The following is a 23,379-nucleotide window of genomic DNA, read 5'->3' on the forward strand; positions in this document are numbered from 1 at the left end:
CGCCTCGAGCTGCGAGGACGTTTCCTGAAGTTCACTTCCGGCCGTCGACCGTTAAGCTACTCCCATAACGCCGAAGGCTGCAGTAGATGTTTGACAATCAGACATAGTGATGTTGGAAAAAATCTGTCTCTCCCTTTTAGAATTTTTTTTTTTATGTCATTGTCCAAGAACAATTAACTTTTGAAGTCCTTCGGGAATCTGATCGACGAGGGCTTAAACTGAAAATAGAGATTTGTGTAACTTAAAAAGGCTTCAGCTCCACTGAGGCAGAAAGACCTTCCAACAAGAGTGTTTACAGTCCAAATGTCAGATTCGATTCGATCAAAAGACGTCCAAAATGCAAAAGACGCCTAAACCAAAACGCTTCAGTGACATAAAGCTGAAAACCAGCCGAGTGAAACGCTGGTCTTATTTTTTAATGAGCTGTTTTGCCGTCAGACTCTTAAGATATAACAACATAGGTAATAGATTATAGACATAAATGTCTTATTTTCACCATAAAGACATACTGAAGGTGTATGAATGTAACATGTAATAGTAAGGCGTGTTTGTGTGTTGATGCTGACAAACATTTGAGGTAACTTTGTGTGTTTTTCCTGCATTGATCCGAAACCAATCTTCAAATAGACGTGTTTTCTCACATTAGGCTGTGAGATGTGTTGTTTTAGCAGAAATAGATTATAGAACCTGAAATTCCTACGTAATAACAAGCACTTAAAAAAAATGTTGTTTATCGAGGATCTGCAGGTTATTTTATCACCACGCCGACGTGTCGGCGATCAATAGTCAGTTTGCGTTTGATGATTTGATCTCATTTCTCAAGCAGCTGTTCTCATGCCTTTCTGTTTTACGTTCAGGTCAGAGGTCACGTCTTCTCTCGTTGCATTTTTTATATTGAACACACATTTATCCGCTCCTGGAAAATTCAACAACTGTGTTTTACCAGAGGAGCGGAAAACGTGATCAGAAAAGGAGCAAAGAGAAATAAAATGTCATTTTGCTGTTTAAAAAGACGAGAGGGATTCTGAAGCTGCTCTCCCAAACACTGTTCCCGTCAGACGATTTGTTTTACCTGCATCCCGGTACGGTTTATCTGTGTGTGGCTGTGATCCTGAAGTATTCCAACTTTATTTATTATACGAATAAAGATGACAGAAAGACCGTTGTGCTGTTTGTCTCGTGGTTTGGATGCGGCGCAGTGTCATCAAACGCAAATATAACTTTAATTTAAAGCCACGTTAGTGAGCTTTGGTACCTGATCGAGGGGGGGGGGGGGGGGGGGGGGGTCATTCCTCCACCCGACAGGTGGAGCATCACGAGATGCCGATTACGGCACAGGAGGATTTTCACAATAAAAGACACGAATGACAAACGTCTCGTTGGGTGGCGTTACGTGATTTGTTTGAATTTCAACGTGAGTATTCCGGAACGTGAAGGTGTGAATTGATACCAAGGTAAATGGGCGTCATCGATGTCACTGTTAACATTAATTAGTCACTGTTGATGGTCTTGGTTTGTTTACAATAAATACAATAAACAGTGAAAGAGAACAAAAGTGACAAAAGGCCTTTATTATGTGTGCAGGAAGGATGTGAAACATAAAATATTCTTCAGAAAATATTCACATAACCAAAGCTCTGAGTGATCAGATTACTGTGAGACGCCTCAGACTTGTTGTCCAAGGTGAGACAACATATTTTCAGGAAAGGGGCCCCCCATCAGATTCACTCACATAACTTCACTCAAATCTGTTTGTCTGATTGTCAGAAAAAGCTACTGGACAATTTTCAAAGCCGGAGGAGGGATGGAACGAGGGTAAGACGGAAAGGTAGAACACGGGTCTCGAGCCTTCGGTTCCATTTATGGTGAAACGTCACAAAGATTCAGCGATACGAAAGCAGAGAGCCTCAAATCCGCTTCCACAAAGGGGCTGCTTGCTCAGTAACAACATGATCAAAGCAACAAGCGGTCAGGTGAGCGCCGTCTGCTTGGTTTGTGGCAGGAGAAGAGCCACCAGTCCTCCGGCCAGCAGCAGAAGCGAAACCAGCAGGATTGGGACGGCGCAGTTCGTGTCCACCAACTCTCCGAAGGCGATGTTGCCCATGATTGCCGCCACCCGGCCCACCCCCGTGAAGAAGCCGAGGGCAGTGGACCTGAGAGAGAGGAAGAGGAACGCCGAGGACCGGATTTAGGCCATTTAGTAGAGTACAACAAAAGGTTTCTGCAGAATAGCACAAAATTGATAAATTAGATTCTGGTGCAAATCAATCTGGAATTCTAGATTCTAGAACACCCTTCATAAAAGAACCTCGGATATTAGGAACCAGTTCTTCATTCCTGTTCGTCCGTCTTGAGATCTTTTCTGAACGACAATGTGAGTTTTAAGGACTTGTACCGTAGATGGGTTGGGTAAAGCTCTGTTCCCACCACGTCCAGGGCGTTCCAGGTGATCACCGACACCCCACCGAAGACACAGGACATGATCAGACTCTGCAGTTTAGTTTTGACCGTGTAGATGAGGAAGACACTCAGACTGGACAACAGGAGGCTGCAGGCTGCAGGACAAAGAGGCGAGGCCGTCGTCACTTCGGCGCTGAAGCAAAGACGCTTTGTTTTTGGTGCGCGTCTCCAAACTCTAGACTCACCGAGTAGAGCTTTTCCTCCTATCGTGTCCATCAAAAGAATGCTGAAAATGTTCCCCGGGAGGTTGGACGAGGCGATGAAGAAGCCCTCCATGTACACTGGAGACACACGGGAGGTCAAGTCAGGACGGGACGAGGGAGTCGACTAAAACTGACAGCGTCGCTAGTTAGCATGAATCCCTCGTCGTCCCGGATACACACCGGCGGTGTTGACGGGGTAACAGCTGTGGTTGTGGACGGAAGACGAGCGGGACACGTTGGCGCAGGGCGAGCCGCCGTCCTCAAGCCTTTGAAAAAGCTCGGGGAACCACATCCACAGCCCGTAGTAACTACACACACACACACACACACACGCACACGCACACACACACACACACACTGACTATGTAAAATGCTTAAACACGTGAAATCTATCCGACGCTTCGTTTTCTTTGGCCGATCGTGGAGCCTTTTCCTTTCCAACATTCCTTCGGAGCGGTTTCTTCCGTTGACCAACGCGGTTTCTGGCTGTCGATGATAAACTGCTTGTCAGACTTATCTCTCGCCGCCAGCGTGTGTTGAAACGAACCAGTCAGGCTCCTGAAGCTCGACGGACGCGTGCGGACGGGGAAACGGTTCCTCACCCGAAGGAGATGCAGTAGAAGATGACGAGCAGAACGAGGCTCCTGGATTTGAGGGGACCTTTAAAGATCTGCTTGATGGGCGCGAAACCCTGTCGGTGAAACAGAGACATGGTTAAAGTGGAACAAAATAGATCAGCCACAAAGACAAATAGTCCAATTGGAAAGGATCATAATGATATTAAAAGGTATACACACACATATACTTACAAATACTGTGGGAAGGAGCCAAAGTAACTTGTTGATTCTTTGATCTCAAGAGATGATTTACCGATCATTTCTTTGTTTCATTTGGTAATACATTCGTCCCTCGCTATATCGCGGGCCACCTTCAGCGGCTTAACGGCATCGCTGCCGAGCATATGTATTCATATATATATATGTGTGTGTATATATATATATATATATATATATCACAGATTTGTCACCATATTACGGGATTCTACGTTATGTATATGTTTCTATTATTTTGTTGATCAAATAAGCAATTTCTAGCCTAAATATAGAAAATAATAAAACAGCAGCATATAAAATACAGTACTGGTACCATGCTGAACATACTGAAGAACTGCAAAGCTGCAGTAAACGTCATCGTTACTGCACAACAAATTCATCATCATTGTCATCATTCAAGTATCTTCAGTAGCGAGTACCTCGCTCTGCTCTCAGATATTAGTCTGGTGAAGTTTTTACCATGACTCTTATTGTATGGAGCGAGAGATAACAGTGTACGCCATAAAAAACTACTGTACAGTATAGTTCATTTAGGATTAAGAGTACAGGTAGCATTGACAGTGTTTAAGAGCATAAGAAATATACACTACTGTTACTGCATTAGAATAAAAATGTGTTCGTCGGCGTGTGGGAAAGGGTAATACAGTAGAGGGGGGGGGGGGTTCATAAAGGTAAAAACACACGTAAAATAATAAAATAACTGCAATCTGAAGATCTGAATATCTTAGACATTCGAATAGTTTCCACAAAGATTCTAATGGGAATATTTTTATATTTGCTGGCATTTTAAAGAAGAATGATAAAACAGGGCGAAAGCAGCGTTACATCATCGTAAAAGGTTTCCCCCTCTGCATCCTCTCCACATGAATTCAAATTTAACTACTGAATGGAGTAAGACAGCTGTACCTTGTGCATAAATGGCACAAACAGCAGCAAGGAATTTACCGTTTCTGGTCCTGTGGGATTGCTGCACGTCATGTAATCAATATTTTCCTCATTAATAATATAAAATTTGACGAAAATCTCATCTGATCCACTGCTGATTAGGATTATTCCTTATAATATCTGTAGGTTCTAAAGAGAACCGGAGAGGGCACGCAAATCGGTTGAATTCTGAAGGACTTAAAAACATCCAGTTTGATTATTGAACCTGTAGAGAACAGTTCAATAGAAGCAGCGTCGGGTGCGTTCTTCACCCACAGACCTGCGGACGTTCCGACGTTCAGGTTTTACGATACTTACATATTTTAAAATGCAGGCACATCCGTTTCCACACGAACCCTCTGTTCCGTTCTCCCCCTGTTCCTCCCTTTTCTTGGAGTTCGTATACAGACGAAATTCCTTGAAAACATTTCAAGAACAGAGTAACCTCAAAAGTATTTGACTACAAAATTAAAGAATGTGAACAGATTAAACACAAATAAGTAACATTCTGTGAGAAATCACTTTTCTGTTGATTCTACCTCAGTTTTTATATTTAGTTTACATTATTATGTTACATACTTTACCATATTCACACCGTTACTTCTGCGGTTTTATGTCTTGTCTATGTCTGGTTTTAATCGGAGCTGAATATGAATCATAAAAAGGTATAATAGAACTTCAACAGGTTCATACCGGGAAATCCTTTACTTTTCCCATCATGTTGATATTGAACATCTTATGGAACACATGGATTGCCTCTTCCTCCTGACCAGTCTGGGAAAGACAAAGAAAAAAAATTAACTCGGGCCAAAAGGGAAACATAAAATCAGCCTGTAAACACCCAACGCTGGTTCCAGCCTTCCGTCACCTCCATGAGGAACTTTGGACTTTCAGGCATGAGCATCTTGAAGATGAGGGCTGAGGAGAAGCTGGGGATCGAGCAGAGAACCACAAACACTCTCCAGCTCTGGAAGTCCATGTATCCCACAGAGAAATGTGCAAACGTCCTTGGAATCACCAACCAGGCCAGACCTGCAAAGAGAAGCACAGACAACGTGTTATCGCTAAACGCATTACATGATGCCTAGACAACACGAACCACAGAGGTGCTGCAGTCTATCTGCGGCTCTGGGCTTTACCTCGCCCCGGCTTGTGCTACTACAAACCAACCCCGACCTGTCCCAGATACCGCCAGACATGCTTATTAACTTGCTTCATTTTGCACCTCCTCCCACCTGCAGCTAAAATGTTCCCCGCCATCCAGAAAGTGGCCAGAGCGCTGATCATCGCGCCTCTCCTCCGACAGGGCATGAACTCGGAGAAGTAGGAGAAGATAACGGGGATCGACCCGCCGACCCTGCGGAGAGGGAGATATAGTTTTAGCCACCGGTTTAACCTGTTAGACAGGAAGCAGCGCCGGGCCCAACTTGTCTCAGGACAACGAGCTTAACCCAGGAATGTAATTATGCTTTCTGAAGCCTAACCCGAACCCTTTCATTTATCCAGGTAAGGCAATTGACCACAGCTTACCCGATGCCGCTGATGAGCCTCAGGAGCAGGAAGAGCCAGAACCACGGCGCCAGGCTGGCCAGACCTCCAAACAGTCCGTTGACCATCAGAGACACAACCAAGATCCGGCGCCGCCCCCGCTGGTCAGCCAGGTAGCCCCACATGTAGCCGCCAACCATCATCCCTACAAAGGAAGCCATGACAGTCACAGTCTCGTCACCAGCGTTAGCGTAACGTTATTTAGTTCAGACCCCCCCCCCCCCCCCACCCCACAGAGCACGACGTCAGAGAAACGTGTTGTTCCGAGTATCACTGAGGCACAGCGGCAGAAGAAGATCAATATTTGCTCTGCCTTTTTTTAGCTTGTGTATATTTATCTTTCACTCACATAATAAAGTTTCAGGGTGCAGCTGCACTAGATTAGAAACTTTAATTTTTTTTTTAATCCCTGGTTTAAAACAAAGTCAGATCAAAGGGTTATTTCAGTGGTTTTAAGGAATCTTCCAGCGTGTGCAACACTAGAAGGACTTTGGACTATGCATTTCACCAAGGCTGCAAATGACTTCCTGGATTTGCCAACTGATCTTCCTCAAAATCTAATCACCTCTTCCTCATTTCCTCTGTAAAGTCTCGTGAGGTCCATTAAGAAACGGAACAAATGATGGCTTCCCTGGACGGGCCGATGAGGTTTCAGTCTTCCAGCTATTACGAAGTTAAAAACATAGATAGCGTATACGTGCAAGGTAGAGCTCGTGAAGGCACATGTCTGGAGAAAGAACCGAACCAATGACTCATCGATGACATTTCCGGCCGACTGGCCAGAGGGCTGATCAAACACCAGATTCATTTATCGATTCCTTCCGATTTTACCCAGGAAAATGCTGGCCGTCAGCAGCCCCATGTCCAACGAGCTCAGCCGCAGATCGCAGCGCGCCGTCGGCAGGAGGAAAGACACGCAGAGGATCTCCACGGCGTCGCTGGCGTTGGCCCAGCCGCACGCCGCCAACAGCAGCGCGTGGAACAAGCCGAAGCCTGGAGGCAGAAAACCCAAAGTGGTCTGGTCAGCACGGAGGCAGTTACTAGCGAGGCCTCAGCCAGAACGCATTTAGATGAAACCGAGCTGAACACGGTCACATATTCAAATGATTCTTTTTAATATTTTGTCATGTTTATACAAGTTAAAATAAAACCCGTTCCACTAGTTGGAGTCATCGTCGGAAACTTTGCGTTCATCTGTCAAACTGGATGCTTCTCATTTTCCCCTTCGCTAAATTCGATGGAAAGAAACTGACCCGTTTCCTCGACCGCTTCTTCATACGTTAATCTCCTCTTTGTAAACCCGGCGGCGTCGCTCCGATCAAAGATCACTTCGCCTGGAGGGAAACACAAACGGTAACAACCGTTCAGGGAACGTCGACGGTCGGCTGGGAACGCTCCGCGGTCAACCGTCAGAACGTTTCCCAGGAAACGGCCTCAAACTGGACAAGAACACACAGAATTCATTCAGAGAAAACTTTCACCGGTTTTGTTGCAACATTTTTTCCATGCAGTTTTCCAGAAGCAAAAAAATTGTTAAAAAAGGGGTGAAGAATCAACAAGATTGTAAATTTCTAATGCATCATTTGTCCAGCCGTCGATCAACACACATATAAACATAGACGGATCATCAAATGTTAAGCAACGATAATGAAGTCATTAAGGCCGAGTGGTATACAGTAATATACTTACCGGTATCACGAGTACACATTTCGCTTGTACAATCAGTCCTCTGTGACTGATGTTCAGAATTTGACCGTCTGTCTGCGGTTTACACACAAAAATACTACTTTCCTGAGACTTGACAGGAAGGCTGGGAATGAGGAGGAGGAGGAGGAGGAGGAAGGGGCAGCGACTTTTATTCAGATAAAGAGGTGGATCGAGGACTTATTAAACGCCATGACGGTCTTCTCCACGGTGTTTACTAATCACGCATAAACTACACGCCTCGAAACTTCCACCGAATTTAAAATAAATCGCAAAATAAAAGCCACTTTCACGCTTCAGGGCGGAAAACAGCACGCTGCTCATTTCTCTCCCAGCACCGTGACGACGACCCGGGTCACACCGGGAACCGGGAACGGTGTGACCCGGGTCACACCGGGAATCGGGAACGGTGTGACCCGGGTCGGGTCGGTGGATCCGCCAGACGCTTTTCTTGATATAAACCGGGTTCCTTTGAAGAATCTTTCTCTACGGAATCCCGTGCGCGTTACTTCATCACAGAGAGAACTCCGTGCGCGTTACTTCATCACAGAGAGAACTCCGTGCGCGTTACTTCATCACAGAGAGAACTCCGTGCGCGTTGTATTTACCTTCGTCGGAGTTCTGCTCGTCGACGAGCGGCTCGCGCGCCTCGTCGTCTCCGGGATGCGCGTGACGAAACATGGTCCCGAGAATCAGTCGGGAGCATTAGCATCTTAGCTTCGCCCGTCTCCTTCCCGGTGTCACCGAGCCCGAGTCTCACGACGACCGAGCCCAGCTGCCAGCCCACCAGCGGCGTGTCGCTGCGCGATAGCTCCACCGGAACCGACGCGGTAACGCTGGAAGCCGAGGCGGAGACGACGTTACCGCCCCTTGTGGCTCAAAAGGGAAATTGAAGATGGCGACCAGCTCCGAGCGCAGTCCTCCTCCGTTCCCCGAGTCCGAGGACCCGGACGCGCTGGACTCCGAGGAGGTCGGAGGCCGAGACAGCGACGGAGACGACGCGGAAGACCTGTTCGTGAGCGCGGTACGTCCCGGTAGATTCACGGGGAACCCACGCGAGCGAAGCCGCCTCTGGTTCGGCCGCGCTGGCTAGCTAAGCTAACGTCAGCGCGGCTAATTAGCTAAAAAGTTTTGTTTGTTTTCGGAAGGGGTGCGTTTGATTTGTTGTTCGTGTGAAAGAGACACACTCGTGTGGGATTACCGGCGAACAGAAAGCTTTCACCGGAAGGAATTACCGCTTCAGCGGGAGGGAATAGTTTAAAAGTCGTGTTTCTGCTGCTGCTAAATAGTTTGCGCTCTTTGACACCGTCGGTATTGATTTATTCCGGGAACGTCACGGGGTGGAACCCGCGGAGCCGTGATTTAATGACGAGCCGGGGGGGGGGGCAGATAACCAGAACCGCATGTAATCACTTTAATGTCCGTGTTTCGTGCGCAGACGTGATTTGACGTTATGCAAAACTTCCTGGTTGCACTGAAATCTGACCCTTAAGCGTAGCGGCGTCGCGGACCCTCCGGTCCCGGAAGAGGAAGAGGAGGGAGGCCCGGTGAGCTCGAACCGACACGGGGGGGGCGGCGGCGTCGACGTGAAGGCACTTCTGCTTTTTAAAGTTTCTAAATTCTCCATCGTTTTTTTTGAATGAGAGCTTGAGAACGCTCGTGTCACGTGAGGAGCAGCGGTCACGTGGGTGCAACCCGGATGTGGAGTTCAGAGGAGAGATTGGAAAGCTGCTGTCTTTGGGGTTTTGAGTGTTTTTTTTTTTTTTCCCTGCGTGGAAAACTCGAGTCAGCAGTTGTGGACGCGAAAACAACTTGTAGCTGCAGCAGGAAGACGTCATCAGCTGGTCCGCGTGACGTCACGCGCTGTTTCCTGTTTACTCCAGTGAGGTTGAAGTAAATAATGCTGCTCCTTCTCAGTACAGGAAGCATCAAGGCGCTTGATTAGAAGTATTTCCTGATGTCAGTTGAGGAAAATGATTTATTGATTTATCCACGTGTTGATTTACATAAAAAAAAAAGATCCTAACTTTCACTTTTAACAGGACAGACACGAAGGTTCAAGCTTCCTAAATGCGGTAAATGTAAACACTTAAAGATGGCGACTGTTTTCCTCAGAGCTCCCCCCCCCTCGCCGGCATGGACCCCGCTCAGCCCGGCAGCGTTTCGGCGAAGCCTCCCGCCGAGCCCTTGAGCAGCCCAACGGGAAGCGAACCAGCGGGCGAGCTTGTGAGTGAACCCTCGGATGATTTTGTTGACCTAACGAACAACATGGCCGACTCTGCCGAGGCTGAAGGCGCCGACTCGCCTGCGTTCCGTCCGGATGAGCCGACGGATGATTTTGAAGACATATTCGGAAGCGAAACTGAAGAAGCCGGCGGGGGAGCTGTGATGGCGGAGGTTACCGTTGAAGCGGCGGCAGACGACGGCGAGGAGGCCGGCGGCTTCTCGGATGACTCTGGCGACGAGAAAACAGGAAGTGATGCGGAGCGGGAAGCAAAAGAGGCGTCCGCTGCTGCAGTCGTCCATCTCAGTGCTGATCTGTCAGCAGGCGAAGCAAAACCGCCACCTGGTGACAAGATCTTTGACCCTTTAGGCGACTTCCTTAGCGACCCGCCGCCTGCTGCTGGCGCCAGAAAAACCAGCCCGGCGACGGTCGCCCCGTCCGACGGCGAGGGAAGCGGCTTGTTCGCGGAACCACTGCAGGCTAAATCCGCCAAGCAGCGACAAAGAGGCTTCTCCGAGGAGCCCGGCGGGGATCTGGTCGGCGAGCCGCTGGGCGCCGCCTCGAAGTCGACCATCAGCAAAGAGCGGAAGGACCAACCGGAGACGACCAAAGCTCCCGGGGGCGGGAGCGGCGCCGGTGGGTCTCTGCACAAGGGCAAGCCCGGAGGACCGACCGACATCTTCACGGAGGAAGCGGTCGCCACGGCGCCGGGCTCCAGGAACAACGGGGTCCTCTCTGAAGAGGAGACGGACATATTCGCCGGTAGGTCCACGGGTCTCCATGAACGTTTACCGGAAGCACCAGATGGTCGGATCGGGGTTAAACGGTGTGTCCGCTGTTTGTTGTCTCGCCGTCTGTCCTCTAGTCGTTGTAGACGGTTGCTAGGTAATGAAAGGAGACAGATTGAGGGTGGCTCGCGGCATCGGGCGCACGTTGTCAGACCGGGGATGAATTTCACGGTCGATGTCTCCGGGGCAAACACCGGGAGAATAATCAAATATTATCAAACGGGATCGCCACTTTAAACTAGAAAAGCACTCGGAGAGCGCAGACCTCCGCCAAGCAGCTCGTTCCCCTCCTGATTGGGTTTACACCGTCCACATGTTGATCTGGATCCTCAACAAAAGGTTCTAGATTGTTCTTGGTATCGTTACACATCAACCATGAAAAGTAAAAGTGAATCTGATCTCTGAGTCCATAAATGGAGTTTATAATTTTAGAATTCAATATGTTTTTCTTTTTTCTGACCATTCTGGATCTGATCCAGATGGAATTCGGTGGTGAGATAGAGCCCCCCCCCCCCCCCCCCCAGCCTACATGACTGTGTCAACATCCATAAACGTTGGTCAATAATCAACCGACTGCATTGTTAGCAAAGATTTCAAAGTGATCCAGAATCCAGGATCTCTTCTGGATCGTCACCAAAACCTAATCAACTGTTCCTGGTAACGTTTTATCATCAAGATCCGTCCGGAACATTTTGAGTTATCTTGATGACAGACAGACAGACAGACAGACAAACCAACGGCGGCGGTAACTCCACCTTCCTCGTCTTCCTCTGTTACAGAAGCCACAGTGGAGCTTTCTCTGGACAGCCCAAGGAGTGAGAGGAAGACCAGTGCGCCGGCCAAGCCGGCGGCGCCGCTCCCGTCGTCGTCCACGGCGACCAGTCTGAGCCAACCTCAGTCTGCGGCGCTGGAGCAGGTACGTCTCTGAACCCGAGGGAGTCGACTCGGCGTGTTTGTACGTTTCATTCTGCTGTACGCGGCACCGCATGGACGTCTTCTCTTTCAGTTGGACGAAGAGGAAGAAGAGCAGGAGGATAAATTTGACATCTTCGTCTCGGTCAAAGACCCCGAAAAAATAGGTGAGGCCTTCGCCGTCCTTCCGTTATCGCAGCGGACATCAAGCGAGCGTCAAATCTAACGCCGCGGACGTCTTCCTGTCGCTTCCAGGGGACGGGATGAGCGCCTACATGGCCTACAAAGTGACCACGGAGGTAACGTCTCTTCTTCTTTGGTGCCGAGGCCTTAGCCGGTCGGCAGTAACGCATGCAAAGGCGACGATCTCCGTTTCAGACGTCGCTGCTCATGTTCCGCAACCAGACCTTCTCCGTGAAGCGCCGCTTCAGCGATTTCCTCGGCCTCTACGAGAAGCTGTCGGAAAAACACGCTCCCAACGGATTCATCGTGCCCCCGCCGCCGGAGAAGAGCATCCTGGGTAGGCCGGTTGGGTTTCACCGTCCCCCCCCCCCCCCCCCCCCCCCCCCCGAGGTCCCGGGAATCTGCTTCAATGTTGTTTCGTGCAGGAATGACGAAGGTGAAGGTGGGAAAGGAAGATTCCTCGTCTGCAGACTTCGTCGAGAGAAGAAGAGGATCTCTGGAGAGGTGGGCGAGGACGTTCCCGTCTTTCAGCCGAAAAGGAAACGCGTCTTTTATGGGTTCCATGCCCTTCCTCATCCGACAGGTATCTGCAGCGGGTCGTCACTCATCCGTCACTCATCCAAGATCCTGACGTCCGAGAGTTCCTGGAGAGAGAAGAAGTAAGAGCTGTTCCATAAACCGGTACCCATAAGCCCGTCTGGTACCCGTAAACCCGTCTGGTCCTCTGTGATCATCCTCCCGCTTGACCTCCCGCTTGACCCGCCTTTGTCTCCGCCTCCAGCTGCCCCGGGCGGTGAGCACCCAGGCTCTGAGCGGCGCCGGCTTCCTGAAAATGATCACCAAAGCAACGGACGCCGTCAGTAAAATGACCATCAAGATGAACGAGTCCGACATGGTGAGGAACAGGGCGACCTCCCTCAGCCAATAGAAACCCAGCTGCTCTGCTACTGGGGGGAGGGGGGGGGGTCCCGGTCCCGGTCCCGGTCCCGGCCTCTGACTCTTTGTTCTGCTGCAGTGGTTTGAAGAGAAGCTGCAGGAGGTGGAGGCTGCAGACCAACATTTCAGGAAGCTGCATGCTCTGGTGGAGTCGCTGGTCGTCCACCGGAAAGGTCGGTCGTCTTGCATAGAGAGACACGAGGGACGGATTCTGGTCCCAGGTGTCTCCAGGGTCCGTTCAACAAACGCCCCCCCCCCCTCGTTTGTCTCCTCGCTTCCAGAGCTGTCGTTAAACACAGCCGGCTTTGCCAAAAGCACGGCCATGCTGGGCAGCGCCGAGGACAACACCGCCCTGTCCCGAGCTCTGTCCCAGCTGGCGGAGGTGGAGGACAAGATGGAGCAGCTGCACCAGGACCAGGCCGCCAACGACACCTTCCGCTTTGCCGAGGTCATCACGGATTACGTCCGGCTGCTGGGCGCCGTGAGGGTAGGGAGCCAAGCGGGGAAACGGGGAGGATTCAGTACGGCAGGGGCGCCTTTAAGGACAGTCGGAGGGAAAAATAAACGCTGGAATCCGACGCCACGGCTCATCATAAGCCGAGTCGTGTTTGTCGTTTTGATTTGTTTTCGGTCGTCACAGTTTCATCAAAAAGTCACGCGCATCTTCCCAGGAGACGCTGCACGTGGAAAAGTACATGTGAAATGAGCTTCTGCCCCCCCTGCCCCCCCCCCCCCAGGGCTCGTTTGACCACCGGATGAAGTCGTGGCAGCGCTGGCAGGACGCTCAGGCCGCGCTGCAGAAGAAGAGGGAGGCGGAGGCCAAACTGCTGTGGGCCAACAAGCCAGACAAGCTGCAGCTGGTCAAGGAGGAGATCGTCGAGGTGCGTCGCCAACGGCAACAACCGGCGTCTAGCCCGGAGCGACATGAACGCCTCTGCTCTCGTTGACAGTGGGAGGCGAAGGTGACGCAGTACGAGAGAGACTTCGACCGAGTGTCTGCGACCGTGCGTAAGGAGGTCGTCCGCTTTGAGGTGCGCCCGTTGTCCCCGACGACGCTATTTACCCGACGGACGGAGGCGTCTGTCGCGACTGATTCCGTGTTTTCCTTCAATCGTGCAGAAAGAGAAGACCAGGAACTTCAAACGGCAGATCGTTCAGTACCTGGAGTGTCTGCTGAAGTCCCAAAAGCAGGTAGTTCACTTAGTGAATTAGAAACTGAACCCTCGTGTTTGAACCTGAACATGAGCTCTTCCTCCTCCTCCTCTTCCTCCTCTAGCTGATCAAATACTGGGAGGCTTTCCTCCCGGAAGCGAAGGCCATCGCCTAAACGTGGAGCGCCGACCCTCTGGACGACGGGCTGGGCCGCCGCCTTTTTTCCTCCACTTTACCTCTTGCCTTTAAACCAAGGAGAATGCGTGCGTTGCCGAGGGCGATCCAATCAACCTGCGTTTTGTTTAATCACCTTTAACATATAGCTCTGTATTCATAATTGTAATTTTTCATTTAACCGCCGACAAATATTTCCTTATGTAGACGAAAGGATCTCGCAGATGCAGAGATTTGGGCACACGGAGAAAGAGAGGGAAGCGTCGACGAGTGATTCCGTTTATTCGCCTCCCCGCTGTCCGGCGCTCCGCGGCGGCGGCGCCTTGTTTACAGCGTCCGACAGTCGAGTTCTGTTCTTAATGAATCAAAGGGACGAAAAGTAAATTCCAGAATCTTGAGCACTTCCACCAGGTGGATCGAGCGCCTGAGTAGCAGCCGTACGTTGCTGGGGGGGGGGGGGGCTTGTAACTACACGTTTGTGCCTTTTGAGTGAGACCGGAGTGTCGGTTCTGATCCGGTTTGGCCGAACGTCGTCCAATCACCACGCAGCAGCAGCCGGCGCCGAGGTTAAAGTTGCATCTCCAGATGACTATTGACCCTCCAGGTTCTGCAAACGGTTCCTTTTGGATCCACTTCTTCCTGTCGGTGACCCCGCAGGGTCCAGAAACGGTAACAGGGTCTGCTGCTGGGGCCGTCTGGCGTCTGCAGGCGGATCCAAAGGCCGTCGCATCTTAGGGTTCTGACTCGAGACCTTCTTCTTCCAAGGAAATCTCGTTTGACGTGAAACCCGCAGGATCAGCGCTTTTGCACACCAGTCCAAATCGCCACTTCCACTCGCGGACATTTCTCTGACTGTTTTTTTCCTTTATAATTTACGTGCGTTCTGTTGATGAGGTCACGCTCGGAGGCGCTTGCTGTCCTGCTGAGTCACCACTTCTCAGCAGTCACGGAAATGTCTTGTCGAATCAATAAAGGTTGCACTGTTTACACTTAGATCGGATCTGCGTGTTTTATCTCTGGCGTTTACTCAGCGCATCTGGGTCGTGAGTGAATGACCTTTGACCTGGACCCAGAAGGAATGGGATGAAATGCTCCTTTAAGGGAACTTTATTACCGAGGGATGCTTCAGGCGTACAGAAGAGGATCGTTTCCACCGATGATGAAACATGCCGCACCTCAAACAGGAAGTGTTTATTCTTACCGACTGTAAAACGTTTAATGCTCCTCTGATAACAGATAGTCTGTGGGGAGCTCAGTGATGCAAGCAATGGCGACAGATCTTACTTTCACTTCCTAGAACTCGTATCAGGAGGTAACTGGATCGATTGTAAAAGGTAATCTGAGGAAATATTAACAGAAGATCAATTTACACAAGATTTTCTTTTGTCCGCAACAAGAACTCTGGGCGGCTGACATCAATTCTGCAGAGAGGAAGACCTCCGCCAGCGAGCTGGAGACGGGCCTCGGTCCGACTCGGATCCCGTTAAGTGTTTGAAAGGATGAATACAGGATACATTCCTGCCAGATTCAAAAAGATACCGACGCCAGGAGAAAACGGCTGCTTCCTGATTAACTACTGAACTAATGTTATCAACGTGGATCCACTCGCTAACGTTCAGTCTTATTATACTTCGTATAATAATGCAGACTAAATAAATAGAGACCGTTGTTTCTGGTGTGAATCAACGTACTGAGCTGCTTGGCGGAGGTCGGCACTCTGAGTGCATTTCTACTTTAATATGGGAGAGAGAGAGTGTAGAGCACCTTAAAACAACGCGTGTGTGTGTGTGTGTGTGTGCGTGCGTGCGTGTGTGTGTGTGTGTGTGTGTGTGTGTGCAGTACTGAGCACCGTGTTCTTCTAGTTTAACAGAAAGACAGATTTCATTTCTTCTTGGTTTATGTCCATGACGACAAAAACGACGCCTCAGAAATCGGCAAATCCATCCTCCGATGACAAAACACAGACGCAAAGGTCGTGACCTCGGCCCCAGTCCTCAGCGAACGCCACCGGTGGATTTTTGCCCCCCCCCCCCGTGAGGAGAAACGCTGCCGAATCGCTCATGGGGTGCAGAAGTAGCCGTTCTTCCGCCGCCGTGTCGTTCCGATGGGCCGTTTTCAGTCGGCGCCGACGACAGGCCGCTGTCCGTGAACCTCGGGCACGTTTGGTTAAAGCGGGCTGAAGGCTGCTTTCAGAGAAAAGTCCGAGCAACGAATCGAAGGTGTCCTCCGTGCCGGAAGAGGAGGACGTCCGTCTCCGTGTCCAACAGGGCGGTGACCAAGAAGGACTTTCCTTGGCTCGTCTGCAAGAGAGCAAAGACACAGCTTTCAAGGAACGCCGCCCGGCGCCACTCGCCACACGCCGTGAGCTCAGCCGGTACCTTCACGGCGAGCCGCTGCCGTGGACTCAGGCTGCCGGGGACGCTGACGGTGAAGCGCTCCTTCCCGGTGAGCTCCAGGGACGAAGCGTTCTGCTCGGGCAGGAACTGGAGCGGCAGGATTCCCATTCCCACCAGCTGCTTCCTGTGTAGCTTCTCAAAGCTCTCGGCGAGGACGGCTCGTACCCCCTGCAGCCGGGAACACCGGCGGCGTGAGCTGCCAGCCAATCACGTCACCCGTTTGTGTGTGTGTGTGTGAAGGTACCAGCAGGTACGGTCCCTTAGCGACCCAGTCCCTGGAGTTCCCGGAGCCGTAGTCCTTCCCTGCCAGGATGATGAGGGGAATTCCCTCCCTCTGATAGCGCTCGGCTGCCTCGAACACGTCCAGCTGGAGAGACGGGGGGGGGACATGCCGGTAACTCCTCCCACATGCGACTCCGGGTCCCTGAACGCACCTCCCTGCGGGTTGGACTCACCGTCTGGCCGGAGGGAATGTGCAGAGTCTTGGGGCCGGGTTTGCCGATGAATCGATTTTGGAGCTTGATGCTGGCGAACGTGCCTCTGGTCATCACCGCGTCGTTCCCCCTGCGGGCGCCGTACGAGTTAAACTCCCGAGGCGTCAGGCTGAAGGAGGAAGTGACAGCGTTCAGCGACACTCGCACGTCCGACACGAAAAGGGTCGATCGGCTTCAAGCGGGCGTCGGCCCAGAAACGAACCGTTTGCTCAGCAGGTACTTGGCAGCGGCGCTGACCCGGGCGATGCTGCCGGCCGGCGAGATGTGGTCCGTGGTCACTTCGTCTCCCAGGAAGAGTAAGGCGTGAGCGCTTTCTAGCGACCGGGGAGGCGGGACGTCTTCGCTCTGAGCCAATGAGAGGCAGAGGAAGAGGCGGCTCTTACATTCTAAGCCGCCGTGCTTAGCGGCACGAAGATAATCGGCGCCGCGCCGCGGAGGCTCACCAGCTTGCTGAAGAAAGACGGCGGCCGGATATACGTGGACTTGTGATCCCACGGGAAAAGCGCCGAATCGGCACAGTCCAGGTTGTTCCAAAACGCGTTCCCCTTCTGGGGGGGGGGGGGGGGGCGCAAAAACATTTATGGCGTCGCCGTTTCCTTTGAATTCACGTCGACAAGGAAGGAAGGAAACGATGACGAGCATCTTCCTCACCTCCATCCGTTCCTTGGCGTCCTTGAAGATGGAGGAGATGACCGTGTCCTCCTCAGTCCGCTGCACCTCCTCCCTGGAAGGCCAGACGTCACAGAGGAACACCTCCTTCCCCTCTGGAGTCACACCTGCAGCCACAGGAGCGCAATCACGAGCCGAGTTGTCATTGGTCGGTTTCTCTCAGGCTGACTCTTATCTTCTTACCCAGAGGCTCCTTCTCAAAGTCGATTCCCACGGTGCCCGCGAGAGCATACGCCACCACCAGGGGGGGCGAGGCCAGGTAGTTGGCTCGCACGCAGTCACACAGGCGGCCCTCAAAGTGCCTGTTGCCGGAGAGAACGCCACAAGCGACCAGGTTCCCCTGAAAGGCGGGGCGTGGTCAGGTTTGGGTCGGTTCAGCGGCGTAACGCTTTGATCTCAACGCTACCTCTTTGATCGCCGCCACGACGGCTTCCGGTAGCGGCGCCGTGTTCCCGACGCAGGTGGCGCAACCGTAGCCGATGACCTCGAACCTGAGAGGTGACGGGGAAACGAATGTAAAGGCTCCTGTCGGCATGACGACGGGCCGCGATCGGATCGTTGGCCCCCTCGCTCACCCCAGCTGGCTGAAGTACGGCAGGACGCCGCTGGCGCCGAGGTAGCGAGTGACCATCCCACTTCCAGGAGCCAGGCTGGTCCGAAGGTAAGGCTTGACGACAAGCCCCGCCTCCACAGCCTTCTTAGCCAGGAGACCTGTCAATCAAAAGAACCTCATTAGGCCCGTTTGTTTTGTCACGCCCCATCGCAGCATTCACGGCTCTCATTGGTTGAGCCGAAGCCGCTCTGATCCGGCCGTGAATGTTTTGATATTTTTCATGCACTTCCTTTATTTCCCCTCTAGAAAAACGAAAGGAAGGCGAGGTGCAGCGGCTCTGGAACTATCCGACCCGCCGGCGGCATCCCGCTCGGATCAAACGCCGGACGCCGCGCGGCCGCTACCTGCAGCCAGCATCACAGACGGGTTGCAGTTGTTGGTGCAGCTGATGACGGCGGCGACGACCACCGAGCCGTGGACCAGACGATATTCCTGACCGCAGTGCAGGAAAGGAATCTGGACGTCCTGCTTCTCCTTAGAGACGTGGAAGCCTTTGAAGCCGACCTGCCGGGGGGGCGGGGCAAAGAAAGGAAGCGTCTTGTCAGACCGATGTCAATAACGTCCTCGCCAGCGTCCCGGCCGGTTTGTTACCTTCTCATCCAGGCAGCTCTGGAAGTCGTCCTTCACGCTGCCGACCGCGACTCTGTCCTGAGGCCTCTTGGGGCCGCTCACGCAGGGAACCATGGAGCTCAGGTCGATCTCCGTCACCTGCTCAAAGACCGATCATTTCCTCGACCGCACGACAGTCAGGAATAAATCTACTCTGTACATTTGAACATTCTTCTGAGGGTTCTTTACCTCGGAGAACTGCGGATCCTCTGAAGGATCCTCAAAGCGGCGGAAAAGTTTAACCGCCTTCATGTAAGACTCCAACAAGTCGAGTTTGCCCCGGGAGAAATCTGGAAGAGGAATTCATTCAGGTTAGCTTAACGGGTTTAACGTATGGCAACTGCTTCAGAATGCAGGGGGGGGGGGGCGACAACCAGACGACTCACTAGTCCTTTCAAAGTGCTTGAGTGCGACTTGGTCGACGGGGAAGAAGCTGACGGTGGCGTTGTACTCCGGGCACATGTTGGCGATGGTGGTCCGGTCGGGCGCCGACAGCTGGGAGACGCCCGGCCCGAAGAACTCCACGAACTTCCCAGAGATCCCCGCTTGCCTCAAGTGCTGGGAAGACGGACAAACGCGACGGATCAGTAAACGGCGAGCGGCAGGGCCGGACGCCTAAAGAGCAGAATCCATCTGCTTTGGGTTGGGGAGGGCGGGGAAAACAGGAAGTGGGAACAGGGAGTGGGAACAGGGGCTACCTTCGTGATGCCGAGGACAACGTCTATGGAGGTGGTCAGGGGGTTGATGGCGCCCACCAGCTTACAGCCCACCACCCGGGGGAGGGTCAGAGACACCGGCTGGCCCAGCATCACCGCTTCTGACTCGATCCCGCCCACGCCTGCAGGAGGAGGAGCAGCAAGACGAGTTCATCGCCACGGCAGCGCTCCTCAGGGCAACAAGCACGTTAGAGGCGGAGGCGGTTTACCCCAGCCCAGGACGCCCAGGCCGTTGATCATGGTGGTGTGCGAGTCCGTTCCCACCACGCTGTCGGGGTAGACCAGTCCGTCCCGGACCTGGATCACTCGGGACAGGTACTCCAGGTTCACCTGGTGGACCGCACCAACGTCCGGGGGAACCACGTTCACGTTCTTAAAGGCTTTCGAACACCACTGATCCGTGGAGGAGTGGAAGAGGGAGACGCTTTTTAACGACGACTTCATTTCGTCCTTTTGATTAAACGCACCAAATAAAGAGACTCTCTCTTTGATGTACCTTGAAGAACTGAAGCCGCTCTTTGTTTCTGATCAGCTCCATCTCCTGATTCTTCAGGGCAGTGTCGGTTCTACAGAAAGAGAGGAAGAGTTCAGTCCGTCTGCCTCGATCGATCCAATCAGAATGTCCCATGTCGAGTGGAACGTACTCAGACACAGGCTGGAAGTGGAACGGGCAGAGGAGAGGCGTGTTCTCGATCTGCTGGACGGACGCCGGAGGTCGACCCGGCAACGCTGGAAGGTCACCGCAGGCGGCTTTACTGCAGGGGCCCCGCTGGCCCCCGCACTGGGACCCCCCTCTGGACAGAGGGCGGGCGGGGGTGGACCGGGACGAGCCTTGGCTCTGATTTGGGCCCGCTCCCCCCCCTGGGTTTGGGGTATTCTGTATGGCACTGCGAGGAAACGTAAAAGTCACACCAAGCAGAACCAAACGCAGTCAGCATTCAGACGGACGACGCACCATTTGCTAAAATCGATCTGAAACGAGTGATCTACGATGAGGTCCGTGGGGCATTTGGGGTTGACCAGGCTGGGGTCGGTGCCATGTTTGGCCACAGCGTCCCGCATGGCTGCCAGGTCCACCATGGCGGGAATTCCACTGTCAAAGGAAAACCAGCAGCAGGCAAACGGTCACGCCTGGATTTAAAGGCTGCGTTCAGCGCAGCACGTGAAAACACGAAGCCCGCAGAACGTACGTGAAGTCCTGGAGAAGGACTCTGGCTGGAGAGAAGGGAACCTCGGCTTTATTCTGCTGCTGCTGCCAGTCCAGGAGGTTCTGCACGTCCTCCTCTTTTGTGTGGAGGCCGTCGCAGTTCCGAATCGCCGCTTCCAGCAAGACGCGGATGGAAAACGGCAGCTTATCTGGAGAGAGAGAGAGCGCAAAAGGGGAAAACACGATGCAGTTCAATTTAGATTTAATAAATAGATGTATTGTATGCAGAGGATCCAAAGACTAATACAGGCTCGAAGAAATACAGAACTCGACAGGAAACACGTCTGAACATTCTTTATTTCATGTTGATTAACGTCCCACCACTTCGTTTGTAAACGTCAGATGTCCTGAACTCACCATATCGTGGATCATTTAATTTCTGTGGGTTGAAGAACTGGATCCCGCCATCTTTGAGGGTGTCGATTAGACGGCCATAGGGGTGATCTGCAGAGGGGGGGGGGGGGGGGGGTATTAATTATTAAAATAATAATCAACAAGATGCTGTAGATCTAAACTAAATTCACCGGACCACAGCGGGCTGAACCGGACTGTGTTTACAGGAATACATTTTGATGTTTGTCGGCACCTCAAAACACTGAACTGCCGAAATCCGTCAAATAAACCAGAGTGGATTTAACCACGCCGGAGTTTGTGTATCCAGACACAACCCTAGTCTGGATACACAACTTTGATCTAATCCCTCACCAACTCGAGCGTGGAAGAGTCGACATTAAAGACTGAGGAACAAATCTCGTCTGCCTGCAGCGTTGTAAAGCGAGTTCATGCAGGGTGCGGCGAGTGAGAGATTTGCTGCAGCCTTGAAAAAGAATCTGGAAGAAAACTGTTCCGTCTCATTTGTGTATTAAAATAAAGACCAAAGGTAGATGAAGGGAAAAGGCTGCGATCACAATGACATTCTCCTCTGAGGCTGCAAAGACGAAGCCAAGGCCAGAACCCTGAACACGATCGTTGCATCGTTCTTCTCCGGGGTCGCTGTCAACACTGTTGGGTCACAAACTCAGAAAGCTACACTGAGAACCGGCTATAAAACACAAGAATAATCACGTAATCCCGCAGACACCATGTCGTGTGCACGTCACTGAACTGCTTTAGTGAACAAATGCATAATGATAGAGCAACGCAAGTCCCCACATGCGCAAACATGAACCAGTTTGACGCAAACGCCTTTTGCATAACCAAACGCTGACAGTGAGAGCAGCTGCGCTTTCAATTGAGAGATATTCGTATAAAAAGGACTAAAAATAGATCGGGATAAAAGCTGCTGTTTATTATTGACACGTATCTGTATACAAATATAACAGCGACGAACCAATGAGGACGATCCACTTTAGAGAAATGCAATTGAATTTGGGTCCGACTTTGAGCAGATGCTAGCTTGTTGTAGCCTGGTCGAAAGTGAGTGTTGCGAGTTGCTGCAACAAGCTAGCGAGTTGCTACAACAAGCTAGCGAGTGTTGAGAGTTGCTACAACTAGCTAGCAAGTTGCTACAACAAGCTAGCGAGTGTTGAGAGTGGCTACAACTAGCTAGCGAGTGTTGAGAGTTGCTACAACAAGCTAGCGAGTTGCTACAACAAGCTAGCGAGTGTTGCGAGTTGCTACAACAAGCTAGCGAGTATTGCGAGTTGCTACAACTACCTAGCGAGTATTGCGAGTTGCTGCAACAAGCTAGCGAGTTGCTACAACAAGCTAGCGAGTGTTGAGAGTTGCTACAACTAGCTAGCAAGTTGCTACAACAAGCTAGCGAGTGTTGAGAGTGGCTACAACTAGCTAGCGAGTGTTGCGAGTTGCTACAACAAGCTAGCGAGTGTTGCGAGTTGCTACAACAAGCTAGCGAGTGTTGCGAGTTGCTACAACAAGCTAGCGAGTGTTGAGAGTTGCTACAACAAGCTAGCGAGTGTTGAGAGTTGCTACAACAAGCTAGCGAGTGTTGAGAGTTGCTACAACTAGCTACCGAGTTGCTACAACAAGCTAGCGAGTGTTGAGAGTGGCTACAACTAGCTAGCGAGTGTTGCGAGTTGCTACAACAAGCTAGCGAGTGTTGCGAGTTGCTACAACAAGCTAGCGAGTGTTGAGAGCTGCTAACACCAGCCCTTATCGTGAAGCACACTCGCTAAACTAGTCACTTACCGTTCTGCTGCTACCGCTGAGAGATAAGGAACTCGACACAAATGCGGTTTTATTCGAAAGGAAGCGACGTTTCAGGCAGAGAAAAAAACACTTCGGTTTTCTCCCGACCGGTTTAATCGTCTCACTCTTCGCTAGTTGAAAACAACCATCGCCAGGCTTGCTAATGTTAGCATCGACGTCTAATGTCTGCCGCCGGGCTATTGTTCGTAAAACGAACTGCATGTGAACGGCGGCTATTTTTAACGGGATGGTGCCGTTCTTTATCGATTCCCGCCTTTCCGGATGACACGCTGGCAGGAGTTTATCTGAGCAGAAGACATCTCTTTACCTTTGAGTGGGGAAGCGACCGCCATGATGACTTCTGAAATCAACACGACCCTTTCCCACGACTGGGCACGAGCGACAGCCAGCCGGCCAATCAGAACACAGATATTTAAAGCCACGCCTGCTCACCGGTGGCTAAGAAAATTAATCATAAATAGAAAT

General features: G+C 51.7%; 3 protein-coding genes across 3 annotated transcripts; 1 reads left to right on the plus strand and 2 right to left on the minus strand.

Moving 5' to 3' along the window:
- Positions 1-1,546: 1,546 nt before the first annotated feature.
- On the minus strand, positions 1,547-8,400 carry sv2 (synaptic vesicle glycoprotein 2). The gene is made up of 13 exons (XM_068739570.1): positions 8,281-8,400; positions 7,222-7,302; positions 6,800-6,961; positions 5,951-6,113; positions 5,656-5,777; positions 5,289-5,452; positions 5,114-5,194; positions 4,739-4,837; positions 3,266-3,354; positions 2,844-2,971; positions 2,646-2,741; positions 2,396-2,555; positions 1,547-2,153 (listed from the first exon to the last, which is right to left on the minus strand). Exons 1-13 carry the CDS (start codon positions 8,351-8,353, stop codon positions 1,970-1,972), a joined length of 1,602 nt encoding a protein of 533 aa, XP_068595671.1. The 5' UTR covers positions 8,354-8,400; the 3' UTR covers positions 1,547-1,969.
- Positions 8,401-8,566: 166 nt separating this feature from the next.
- On the plus strand, positions 8,567-15,027 carry snx1a (sorting nexin 1a). The gene is made up of 15 exons (XM_068739128.1): positions 8,567-8,696; positions 9,788-10,658; positions 11,464-11,600; positions 11,691-11,763; positions 11,852-11,895; positions 11,975-12,116; positions 12,205-12,283; positions 12,363-12,438; positions 12,561-12,674; positions 12,795-12,888; positions 12,997-13,202; positions 13,453-13,596; positions 13,666-13,746; positions 13,835-13,906; positions 13,992-15,027. Exons 1-15 carry the CDS (start codon positions 8,568-8,570, stop codon positions 14,040-14,042), a joined length of 2,313 nt encoding a protein of 770 aa, XP_068595229.1. The 5' UTR covers position 8,567; the 3' UTR covers positions 14,043-15,027.
- Positions 15,028-15,132: 105 nt separating this feature from the next.
- On the minus strand, positions 15,133-23,246 carry ireb2 (iron-responsive element binding protein 2). Its single transcript, XM_068739012.1, has 22 exons — positions 23,222-23,246; positions 21,103-21,189; positions 20,729-20,894; positions 20,494-20,631; positions 20,183-20,425; positions 20,035-20,104; positions 19,748-19,931; positions 19,521-19,660; positions 19,209-19,380; positions 19,012-19,112; positions 18,805-18,921; positions 18,558-18,717; positions 18,176-18,311; positions 18,007-18,091; positions 17,784-17,940; positions 17,583-17,707; positions 17,375-17,479; positions 17,134-17,276; positions 16,893-17,040; positions 16,682-16,804; positions 16,420-16,605; positions 15,133-16,341 (listed from the first exon to the last, which is right to left on the minus strand). Exons 1-22 carry the CDS (start codon positions 23,244-23,246, stop codon positions 16,231-16,233), a joined length of 2,922 nt encoding a protein of 973 aa, XP_068595113.1. The 3' UTR covers positions 15,133-16,230.
- Positions 23,247-23,379: the final 133 nt, after the last annotated feature.

Source organism: Brachionichthys hirsutus, chromosome 5 (assembly GCF_040956055.1).
Source record: "Brachionichthys hirsutus isolate HB-005 chromosome 5, CSIRO-AGI_Bhir_v1, whole genome shotgun sequence".
NCBI lineage: Eukaryota > Metazoa > Chordata > Actinopteri > Lophiiformes > Brachionichthyidae > Brachionichthys > Brachionichthys hirsutus.

What these genes read in the sequence shown, in the direction of transcription:
- ireb2 (XM_068739012.1), bottom strand. Translation starts at nt 23,246, where the DNA reads ATGGCGGTCGCTTCCCCACTCAAAG. An exon ending in GTCTGTGATGCTGGCTGCAG is followed by an intron (nt 18,312 to 18,557) that starts GTAGCGGCCGCG and finishes TTTGATTGACAG; the next exon opens with GTCTCCTGGCTAAGAAGGCT. An exon ending in ACATTCCCTCCGGCCAGACG is followed by an intron (nt 16,805 to 16,892) that starts GTGAGTCCAACC and finishes CCGTCTCTCCAG; the next exon opens with CTGGACGTGTTCGAGGCAGC.
- sv2 (XM_068739570.1), bottom strand. Translation starts at nt 8,353, where the DNA reads ATGTTTCGTCACGCGCATCCCGGAGACGACGAGGCGCGCGAGCCGCTC. An exon ending in GTGCCTGCATTTTAAAATAT is followed by an intron (nt 3,355 to 4,738) that starts GTAAGTATCGTA and finishes TTTCACCGACAG; the next exon opens with GGTTTCGCGCCCATCAAGCA. An exon ending in AGGAGGAAAAGCTCTACTCG is followed by an intron (nt 2,556 to 2,645) that starts GTGAGTCTAGAG and finishes TTTGTCCTGCAG; the next exon opens with CCTGCAGCCTCCTGTTGTCC.
- snx1a (XM_068739128.1), top strand. Translation starts at nt 8,568, where the DNA reads ATGGCGACCAGCTCCGAGCGCAGTCCTCCTCCGTTCCCCGAGTCCGAG. An exon ending in GCCGGAGAAGAGCATCCTGG is followed by an intron (nt 12,117 to 12,204) that starts GTAGGCCGGTTG and finishes TGTTTCGTGCAG; the next exon opens with GAATGACGAAGGTGAAGGTG. An exon ending in GGCTGCTGGGCGCCGTGAGG is followed by an intron (nt 13,203 to 13,452) that starts GTAGGGAGCCAA and finishes CCCCCCCCCCAG; the next exon opens with GGCTCGTTTGACCACCGGAT.